The sequence below is a fragment of the Syngnathus acus genome, chromosome 8, assembly GCF_901709675.1.
Source record: "Syngnathus acus chromosome 8, fSynAcu1.2, whole genome shotgun sequence".
NCBI lineage: Eukaryota > Metazoa > Chordata > Actinopteri > Syngnathiformes > Syngnathidae > Syngnathus > Syngnathus acus.
Window position 1 is genome coordinate 4,442,862 of NC_051093.1, and position 10,682 is coordinate 4,453,543.

At 39.6% G+C, this 10,682-nt stretch overlaps 1 protein-coding gene and 2 long non-coding RNA genes across 4 annotated transcripts; 2 read left to right on the forward strand and 1 right to left on the reverse strand.

Moving 5' to 3' along the window:
- Positions 1-107: 107 nt before the first annotated feature.
- Positions 108-7,043, reverse strand: LOC119125842 (adhesion G protein-coupled receptor E5). 2 transcript variants are annotated; one of them, XM_037256756.1, is made up of 19 exons: positions 6,900-7,043; positions 5,021-5,101; positions 4,420-4,590; positions 4,216-4,338; positions 4,007-4,141; positions 3,674-3,799; positions 3,560-3,603; positions 3,381-3,467; positions 2,989-3,142; positions 2,784-2,906; positions 2,521-2,711; positions 2,293-2,451; positions 2,002-2,196; positions 1,629-1,846; positions 1,506-1,566; positions 1,318-1,409; positions 1,075-1,243; positions 906-998; positions 108-565 (listed from the first exon to the last, which is right to left on the reverse strand). In XM_037256756.1, the coding sequence occupies exons 1-19, from the start codon at positions 6,928-6,930 to the stop codon at positions 524-526; spliced, it is 2,295 nt and encodes a 764-aa protein (XP_037112651.1). In that variant the 5' UTR covers positions 6,931-7,043; the 3' UTR covers positions 108-523. The 2 variants fall into 2 exon arrangements, with proteins under 2 accessions (XP_037112651.1, XP_037112650.1); XM_037256755.1 differs by having other exon boundaries at positions 3,381-3,485.
- A 1,608-nt stretch (positions 7,044-8,651) lies between these two features.
- Positions 8,652-8,898, forward strand: LOC119125954. The gene is made up of 2 exons (XR_005098561.1): positions 8,652-8,733; positions 8,841-8,898. It is a non-coding gene; the product is annotated as an uncharacterized LOC119125954 (long non-coding RNA).
- Positions 8,899-9,268: 370 nt separating this feature from the next.
- On the forward strand, positions 9,269-10,226 carry LOC119125948. Its single transcript, XR_005098556.1, has 3 exons — positions 9,269-9,316; positions 9,881-9,939; positions 10,114-10,226. It is a non-coding gene; the product is annotated as an uncharacterized LOC119125948 (long non-coding RNA).
- Positions 10,227-10,682: the final 456 nt, after the last annotated feature.

The window sequence follows — 10,682 nt, forward strand, 5'->3', positions numbered from 1 at the left end:
TTGTGACAAGCAAACTTGTGCCCCATTTGCACTCTCAGAACTGCTTCTAAAAATCTAGATACAAATATATATATATATATATAAATAAAGAAGAAATAAAAACTTTCTGTCTCATTTTTTATTTTGTATTTTTAAACCACCTGGGCAGACAATACAACAATTAAAACAAGTATCCTTAACAACAACAACAACAAAAAATTCATACTTTATAATGCCATTTTTCAAAACAATCACAAATATACATTTCAGCACAACAGACGGAGGAGTAAAACACAATACACAGTAAATCTCACTACAGTATGGACAAAAGAAATAATGCAAATCTCTCCAAATTGTTCTCTGTTTTTTAGGGGCAATATTTATACGGCATACTGACAGACTATACAGAAAAAATATATACATTTTAGTCATCTGGGGTCGTTAAATACAGTACCTGGATTGAGACACCTGACAAAACAGGTTTTAATTATTCTTGGGTTTGAATCCAATTTTACAAATGAAGGCCAGTTGCGAGTTTGTCTCCTCAGATGTGCGATTCTCCTGTGTTCTGGCTGCTATTGGAGGCCTTGGGATGGATGACAGGAAGAAAAACAATCAGTCACCGCCCGACAACTTTATTGCTCGTTCATTATCTGCAAAGGCTGGGTGGCTCTGTCAGCAGGATAAAAAAGCTTCACTTCCATGTGATCTATCGCTCAAGATCGCGCTTTGTCAGTGACTATACTGCAACAGATAATTTTTGCAGAATTTTATTTTCGATTCATGTCATTTAAAAATGACAGATTCAATAAATATTGTCATATTTTTATTTCATTTCTTATTTTTAAATTAAGTGTATGTGATATATACATTATTTTCATACTCAGTGTAAATTGTCTTGAAAACAAAAGTAAATTAGTTCTTACGTGCTGTCTGCTGGGAAATGAGCTGAATTCAGAGTAGCTTTTCTTCGGCGGTCCACTGAATCTGGACAGGAGGTTTCCATACTCATCCCTCACCTAAAACCCATACAAAGTTCCAGTTCAAATCTTATTCTAGTTTGATGACATCTGACTGATGATCATCGTGACTGACCTGCTTGGAGAACAGACAATGCATCACAAACAGCATAAGGCCCTGCAGGCTGGCGAAGATGGTGAACAGGTAAGACATGACCATGGTGCTCTCCTCAAATTGGAAGCAACCAAAAATCCACGTGGTGCCAAGCACGCACAGCTGGGCCACTGCAGTGATGGTGAAAGCTCTGCAGGGGGCGGCAAAAGAACGCAGCGGGGGAAATAAGGTGTCATGTTTCACAATTTTCATTTGCTGACTTACTTTATTTTCTGTAAGGTGTTCAGGTCAGGGTTCAGACTTGAAAATTTCTGCGCCAACTTCCACACCGTGATGAGAAAGAAGAATATGTTGATCTGGAAAACAACAGGGGGGGAAAATTGGACTAATTTACATACAAATACTCACACGCTAATTTTCTGAATGTTTTATGAAATTACTGTGGTACTTACAGCAATGATGACACAAGCCGGGCCCAAAAAACTCCAGATGAATTCCACATTTAACCAACAGCTGCAAACACACGTTTTAAAATGAGCAGATAGTTCCAAGATGATGATGGAAATTGTGCTCACTATCTTTGGGTGCCGTATCCTTTGTGGTTGACCATAGCGGAGATGGCGACAATCACAGCCGGGACACCGTAGCCCCCCAACATCATATAGAGGGTTGGAAAGTTGGTGTTGAACACAAAGATGACCATCCGGAATAGCTGCACGCCTTCCAGACACATCCAGCAGAATGCAGCCAAGAAGAAGAAATGCAGAAAGCCTGCAATCACTGCACAGGTAGTCTGGAGGATGAACACAGCAGCAGCAGTTTTGAACATATGTCATTCTTATTTGGTGTTCCACAGGGTTCAATTTCGAGGCCCCTGCAGGGGTCCCTGAAGTTAATCAATGATAATACAGTCAGATTTTATGTCAAGGATTTATTATTTCCACTCACCTGGTTCTCTGTACGAGAAATCCCCACGAGAAAGATGAAGGCGGCGACAAATAGGCTGATGCACAGGTGTAAGTGGATGGTGGTCCGGGGGCTTTGGATGGACCGGATGAGCGAGAAGGTCAGGATGCAGATGAGGAGGCAAATTAGTGACAGGGACAATCCCACCCAGGTCACCACCTGCAACTCGAACGTTGCCTGTCCGGAGAAAGAAGAACATCTCAACATAGTATGCATACATGACAAATCATGTATTTCTAATATATCATGGGAATTAACGGCTAGGGAGTTTACCTCAACGTCGTAGAGGGCCATGAGCACGGCAAATGTGCTCAAGTGGTTGCAGGAGCACACGGTGAATTCAGAGTTGGACTTCACTGCTATGCACCCGTCGGTAGACCAGCTCCCCTGGGAGGTGTTCCAAAACACGCACACGTGCCGAGACCCGTTCACCTGGACGAAAACAATACAGATGTACAATGTAGGGGATGTATAAATGACATTTATAAGGTTAATAGTTACCTGTGTCAGGTGGCTAAAAGTTAGCATAACTGGCTTTTCCAGGTGGCTGGTGTTGGTGTTTGTGACGGAGACAGTCGCCACTTTGGAGTTGATGATGAATCTTTCGTTTGCTTCTGGATTCATCCCACTGGAGAAGGCGTCGGTGAAAGTTTCCAGGTTTGCATAGCTGACCAAGGAGACACTTGCGAAGCCTGAAATAGTCACAAGATAAACACAACAATCAGTCTTCATAAAAGGTGGTTGAAGGCGTGCGTGATCACCACCTGGGTATTGGGAAGCATCTCCAGAAACTGTTTCCAAGTGGATATGCAACTTGACTGGCTTAGTTCGTAATATCTGAACTCCCCGAGGTGCCTCGGGTCCTTTGAGAGAAAGCAGCTCCAGTTCTGAAGAGAAATATTGGAAATATGTTTTGGTCAAGAAATATTTAAAAAATGTATAATTCATTTGAATATTTTTCATTATTACCTGTATAGGGGGATGATTTATTTATTCTGGAGTCTTTAACAAGAGGTCCCACCAGTCTCAATGTGCTCTCTACTAGGTCCAGAAAGATGGACACCTTCCTGGTGTTATTCAGAGCGCCAGTGGACAAGAGGTGGTCAATGATCTCCAAAAGTTTCTGTGAGGAAAAAACACAATTTTTATTGAACATTACATATTAATTTCATTAATATACTGTAAAATGACTCCACACAGCTGAAGTAGCACCTGCCTACTCCATCTGTCCTTATGTTAGACTCGGAGAGCAGTATCGGTGTTGTAGTATTGGAGCATTTTGTCATATATGAATACAGTACAGATGGTGCCCTAGTATTTTAATTTTGTAACTTTTAATGCAATGTTCTGAGAAGAAATACCAAAAGTAGGTTCTGGTCATCTAAGTCTTCTGACTCCGCCCCCTTGGCCAGATCCACACAACCTTTTTTCAGCTGCATCATCAGATTCTGTTCAATGGGGACATTCTAAAGAAGAACAATTGAAGGAGAATTAAAAACAAGTGGAACATTTGAAGTTCAGGATTTTTGCGTGGAGTTACCGCTTCAAGGTTCTCTGCGTCTTTGAATGCATCGCAGTCTAACTCTGATGACAAAGAAGGTTTATTCAATAAATAGTCCAGAACCGGATGCTGGAGTGAAGGAACAAAAACTACCTGTGCAACGAGCGGCTTTATTTTTATAATTGGTGAAGCCGGTGTGGCACGTGCAGTAAGAGCCGCTGGCTCCAATGTGGCACGTTCCATTTCCGCAGTGGTTCGTCTCATCAACTGAACATACGGCTGGAGAAAATAGAAAGGGAATGTCAACATTTTGGGATAAACAATTGAATCCTAGTTAGGAGACGGTACGTAATACACCAGCGTATCCATTATTTTGTGACATCTTTATGAGATTTTTTTTTCATATAAAATAGGTGTCATGGCTCAATAAAGGTTGTCCGGTGCAACATTTGTCGCAACACACTGCAGTCACATGACGTTGCTGACCTTCACATGGCTCCTGAGGTACATTGCCAGACTTGGTTGCAAAGCCGGCTTTGCAGACACAGTTATAACTGCCAACCGTGTTGATGCACGTCGCATTAGGCCCGCAGAAATTTTCCTCGAGACACTCATTCACATCTACACAGTGTACGGACAAACATCATCAATCTATAAACAGGAAAGATGTCGGCATTGCAAATTGGGCATCTCACCGTCGCAGTCAGAATTAACATTGGCGACGAATCCCTGATTACAACCACAACGGTACATTGGGTCGGTGTTGATACAAGGTCGCGATCCACAAATGTCTTCGTTTTCCAAACATTCATTTATATCTGTGAGAAAAAAAGGAATAATTTGAAACAAACTGCAAAACGAATCTGAAATGAATCTGGATTGTTGAGGAAATGATTTACCGCGACATGTTAAAGTTGACGGAATGGTAAAATTTGTTGTCTTTATATCGGTTTGATAACCATCATCGCACGTGCAGTAGAAGCTGCCATCGGTGTTGTAACAGTGCGCGTGGTTTCCGCATGGATTCGTGTGGTCAGGGTAGTCCTCATCCACCTCACACTCGTCTACATCTTTGGGGAAACATGGGTGAATGAATAAAAATTTCAAATAAATCATTGTTTCTGTAGCAATGCAAGGACTCAGTAGTTGCTGGGCAGATTTTGAACGGGGCACAATAATTTCGGCCCCAAAGGCCAATTAAAATATATATATTAATATGATATACAAAATGTAGGACATTTTAGAATAAATCATGTCAAAAATTTTGAAGCAATCTATTCAGTAAGCACTAATTAAGTGTTGGTCAATTGTTGCTAGGCAGAATTCATGAGGCACAAATATTTTTGTGTAAATGCAAATAAAAAAACTGTAGACTAAACAATTGCAAAAATCCAGACGAATATATAATTATGTTTGCCAATTGTTGCTAAGGAGACTTTGTGGGCTGAAACAACCCTTTTTTTCTGTGGTTATTTAATAAATAGAAAACAATGTTCATACCATTGCATTCACCTTTCACCCAATAAAATCCCTGGGGGCACGAGGACTCTGACAGCGCCAAGATGGACGACAGACACAGAGCTGAAAGGGAAAAGGTGAGAAATTGCTGTCATCCTCCATTTCATCACCTCTTCACAGGCATCTTAAAGTGGCGCCCACGCTTCATCTTTTCGCCGTTCGCTCAATCAATCCATAAACGCACCCACGGAGGTGTCAAATGATACGCTTGACATGGATTAGTGTGCCAGACTCTTTGTCAAAAGGCAAATGCCCTCATTTCTCCTCCCTCATTTCCTCAGATTGTTCCCATATACGCCGCGCACACTATCACTCATTGGGGAGGCCGCGCAGTACTTCCTAAGGGCGAGGAAACCTCGGCTGGCACTGCAGCTGTAAAAAGAATATATATATATATAAAAGTTACATCATCTCAAAACACACAATCAGTCCTCTGTGGTTGTCTAAAAGTTGGGCTGCTTCCAAAAAAAAAAGTTAGGTTTGTTTTCAGGCGGATTCTGCATGCCATGAGGTCATAGTATATAATTATTCTTTTTTTAAGAAAAGCAGAACAGAGAACCCTGTTGTGTAGATGAGATAACGAGTTTTTGGGATGGAAAGCAGAGTCACACCTCCTCCCACTTCCCTTTAGTTTGCTTTGCCGTTTCGTAAGACTTGAACTACCGGTGGCCTTCGTGCGTGGAGTTTACGTGGTGCCCTCCTACATTCGAGAAAAATAATATGACTAATAAGTGTAAATTATCTATAAATGTGACTGCGGGCGTGAATGCTTATTTTTCTTGATACAGACATTCATTTTTTCTTTTTTTTTTTCTTTTTTGGGACCAATCATATGAAACACCTGCCTTTGTTACATCGGTGTCAAACCCAAGGCCCGGGGGGCCAGATACGGCCCGCCACATCTTTTTATGTGGCCCGCAAAGACAAATTGTGCATTGACTTTATGTGTCAATACTAAAATTACAAATTGTATTCACTTTTAAAAAATAGAGATATTGCTAGCCATTTGTATTACCACTCATTTTTTAACAGTTTTTACTAATCTCTGATTTCAAAATTAGTCATTCATCAGTTTCTTGAGTAGCCTATACTACTAGAAGTTGACAGTCACAATGACCCTCTGAAGGTTAGTTTGACACTTCTGCTTTATTAAATCACTACAGCTGAAATTAAAAAAAGCTATGTTTGAGTGAATTCGGTTTTGTAGAACTTCTTATCAAAGCCCGAGCAGGATGAAGGTGAACAATCTTCCTCACACAGACATCTTGTAGAATGTCTTGAAAAAGAAAATTGGAAGCGGTTACAAGCGGGTTTTACATGGCTTGTTAAAAAGGGGAGTTTTCCGGACCGCTGTTCAGTATAAAAAGCACCGGCGTGGGATGAGAGGATGAAGTTGTCGCCAAGAAGATTCTGTATGGGCTTGCAATAAAGCTAGCAGACAATATAAAAGGTGTATTATGTGTCAATTCTATTTTCCTACTTGTCTTCTATATCATCTATTTTGAATAATGACTAGGAAATACAGTTTTTTTTTCACTGCAGCATCCATGTGTCCCAACACTATTGTCCGTCTAGAATTTAAAAGGACCCGTCTCATTATGAGGGAGTAAAACCAGATTATTTCGCTTAGCCAATCATTAAGAAAAGCAATGATCATCACGATAAACACACAATGAAAGATAAAAAACAAATATAATTGTCGGGGTTATAATCTGTTGAATTCCCCAAATTGTAATAATGGATTTGCCAGCAAATTAATGAAATTCCCCCCCAAAGACATTAACAATCTAATTTAAAATGTTTATAGCGCACTTGGTTAAAAGCAGACAATTTTCCATGGGAGAAAATAATTTTGACTCACCCAGAAGCAGAAGTTTCCACCGCCCTTCCATGGTGACCAGAGAAAAACAATCTTAGCTTCTCTTGTCTTTGCTGAGAAGCAACTTCTGACATAAAAGCTTGTGAGGGAGTACTTGTGTGCCCATGTGTGGGAGGGGTGAGAAAACAGGGTGTGTGATGCATCAAGTTTTTTTGTGTGTGTTTGTGCATATCACCGTGTCAACCTCTCACTTCCTTCTACATGATAATATTCTGTTCAGGAGGCAGTTGGGGGAGGTCATGATCTGTTTGGACTCTGCGACCTATCATTGTTTCATGTGACCCCCAATATGAAGTTTCGCCCTCCCGCTGGTTATTACAGAGACACAGTTTAACTATGGCGATGACATATAAATGGCTTCTGTCTCTGATTGAGACGGAGGGAGACAATGAAACAATGGCGCCTGATGTTGAACTTCCTTTCTTCTATTTTCCTAACATTTTCTCATTTGGATTCTTCCTGGAGTATTTCTTAATCAAAATGTACAGAACCAGAAGACAAAAATTACAGAGAGGTGACTTGACTGCCCAGATTTCATAATATTTCTAGATTCTGTCAATGGGCTCCTCAATTCTGCCTAGCAACTGTTTTTATTTTTTTATTTTTTTAGAGAAAACAAATATACAAAAAAACACACTAGACGGCGTCTTTTCTGTGACAAGGCCACTCGTAGTTCACGACTCCACGTCCGCACGCTAACACGCCGAGTTGGTAGGTCATTTTAGGCGTGAGATTGATAGACAGCTGTTCTCCAGGGGGTCCGGGTGGTAGGGGTTAGCTTGAAATGTTACTGACACAAACATGGCCTTAAAAAATGAGACTTGGTGAGCTGTCAGAATTACAGGAAGAATGTTTTCTCCAGATTTGAAAAATGACAAGCACACAAAAGCGATTGTGTACATTTTTGACACAAGCAAACATTGCTTAATGTTGCTGATATTTGGAAATTAATTCTGGATGTTTATTGCGGCTTTTACGTTGGATCTCATCAGATTGTACAGCTGCACCCAAACAAGCATTCAAGGGCTTATCCTGTTATCTCACCACCTTCTTCCTGCACGCGCATACAGAGAGATGGAGCGCTTACAACATTTTGGACTGCTTTGTGTCGGTTGTGCCTCGTTTTGGAGTTCTCAAACAATGAGGAGGGACCTCTGTGCAAGTCCAGCTGTCTCAACAACTTCCTGACAAACACAGGGCAGAAAAGGGCTCAGGATGGAGACTGAATGTTCTCTCGGCTGCGTTTATTTTCAGACTGGCTACGTCGAAATTATTTTGCAATTGTCACCAGAAGAGAAATTATTAGTTCTTCATACCACCATGTGTCAAACATCTATCCATCTTGCAAACAACTCAGCTTTAAAGGCAAACTTTAGTCATTATTATTTTGTAATTACAATGAAGTGATACTTCCGGTTTTATTGTGAAAGGTATGTCTGTTCTATTTCCGGTGTTTATCTATTGCGGTCGGACAACGTAAGTCGCCACAACTTTTGCTAGGTTATCATTTAGCTTCGTTTTAAGGAATTATCATTTCAGCGTTATTAAGTTTCATCGTGTCATAATATTCCTGGCATATTTTGTGTCAACATTCATCTTGTACGTAAACTTTATCTGGTTGACATTTTGTGTTTTGATTGGACACACCTGGGTAAGAACGGTTTATTTCGTCCTTTTCACCCCAACATAAGTTCTTAAGATAATGGTAGAAAAGATAGATAAGAAAGAAATTAAATACACAAATGTTGACTTAAATAGTTCCAGGATCTTTCTCTGGGGATTCTCTTGTCTCCATTTATTGAAGAGGAGTCCAGAAGTAAGTAGGCCAGCCTCATATGGAAACCTTCTCATTTTTGTTTAGTCTGTTTAATCGTTCATGTCCTGTTTGAATCAGAGTAATAAGCATTTTTTCTGCTTGTCTAGCTCCCATAAAGCAAAGCACCTGGCTTGAGTACACTCACCTATCAACAACAGCATCTGGTAAGTTCCTGGGAAGCGGTTAACATTTTGGCTGCAGCTATCAAAGAATAGTCTGACTAATTAAAAAATAAAATAAAATGAAAAAGCATTTCAAAGCAAAATGTGCTTGTGAGGTGCAGGTATTATTTTGTCCTCTTGCAGTCCCCATTTCACGTTCTAAACTGTAGTGTTTTTTTTTAGGGTTAGTTATTATTATTTTTTTTTATCAGACAGTTGGGTTGGAACCAAAAAAAATAGGCAATTCATGGGAATGATTCATTTTTGGAGTCACAGTGACCCTTCAAGCCAAACACGTCAGTCTTGGAATAGAACGAACGCTTTGTGCTAACTTGATACAATATGTGCAAAATGACATTTGCCTTTTTTTGTCAGGAATAAATTGTCCTTGCAGAGCACAGCCTGGAGACTGTGCTGATTAAGTCTGTCCGCTCTTACACATACTGAAATAGATTTGGAGTGTATTGTTGCACTTTATAAGATGTTGAGTTTTGGTTTATTGACCTCCTCGGTCCACTGTTCACAGAGGAAATGACTAGGCTTATTGTCACACTTAGAATTCAAGAGGCTAACTTTGAATAAGCATAAGTTATGTAACTATCCTAATTTGTTTTTTTGTAAAAATCATTTTCGCTTCATCTTATGCTGTCTGACAGGTTGTTACTTATATTTGGAAAAGTTTACACAATCCAGCCTTGTCGTGCATGACCTTTATGTATTTTTCGAAAATAAGTAACATTCTTTTATATTTAGTTCTTTTGTGACTGTACACGATGTAAAAATTAATGTCGATAAATAATTGAAAACAATCATACAGTTTACCATTACAGTTACTTTTAAGTGGATTTATAGATGTTATATGATGTGTATCGAATGCACCATTTTTTGTATAATTTATCTTTTTAATCTAATTGATTACCTTTATACTTAAATGCACAATATAACATTTATAAAATACATTAATACGTTTTTTTTTACCGTTACAGCACCTGCTAGTGGACAAGTATGGTTCTACATCTTCTGAGAATTCTGACATCCAAACTTGGTCAGTTGGTTACCCTCTCAATTGTTTTAATTTACGCACTTATTCTCTTCTGCTGCATACTATAATTGCACACTTAATATATGGCTACAATGTTTTTTTTTCCAGACCAACAGCATTTTCCAGCCTTGTTTAGGCACATTTCGTATTCACCCGTGTGTGAATTATTGTTGGCAGGTCATCTTAAAAGGAGTCTGTAGTGTATTTCCAGCACGGAGGGGGAAAAATATATTCTCATCAGGTGCAATGTGGAACAACAAGCTGGAAATTAAGGTCGAAGCACCAACTCAGCAAATTCAGTAAGTTGTTATTTTTTTTTTACATTTTGTATAAAACTCCTCAAAATGCTGACCCAAACATTCTGAACACGATGTACTGGTCCACATGCACCATAAGCCAGGAGGCGGCTTAAGGCAAAATGATGGAATATGTTTTATGTTTGCAGAAATAACATAGTTGCATTGCATTGGTCTCCCCGCGTCTCTCTGGAGTAGACTTTTTAAAGCATGCTACATTTGGACATGCTGGATTCAATTAAAAGATTGGACATGGTGGATGAATGCATGGAGCTTATTCATGTCGTCATAAATAACAGTGCTCAGGAAGAAGAACAAGACGTCATTACTTGCTCTGTATGAGTGTTTAATCGGCAATTTCTAGAAAAATACACCAATAATGACATGTCAGCATATATTGCGAGATGTCACCAAATGCTGATAGGGATACTTAATCATAACATTGCCTTT

What these genes read in the sequence shown, in the direction of transcription:
- LOC119125842 (XM_037256755.1), bottom strand. Translation starts at nt 6,930, where the DNA reads ATGGAAGGGCGGTGGAAACTTCTGCTTCTGG. An exon ending in TAAATCATCCCCCTATACAG is followed by an intron (nt 2,907 to 2,988) that starts GTAATAATGAAA and finishes ATTTCTCTTCAG; the next exon opens with AACTGGAGCTGCTTTCTCTC. An exon ending in TGGCCCTCTACGACGTTGAG is followed by an intron (nt 2,197 to 2,292) that starts GTAAACTCCCTA and finishes TTCTCCGGACAG; the next exon opens with GCAACGTTCGAGTTGCAGGT.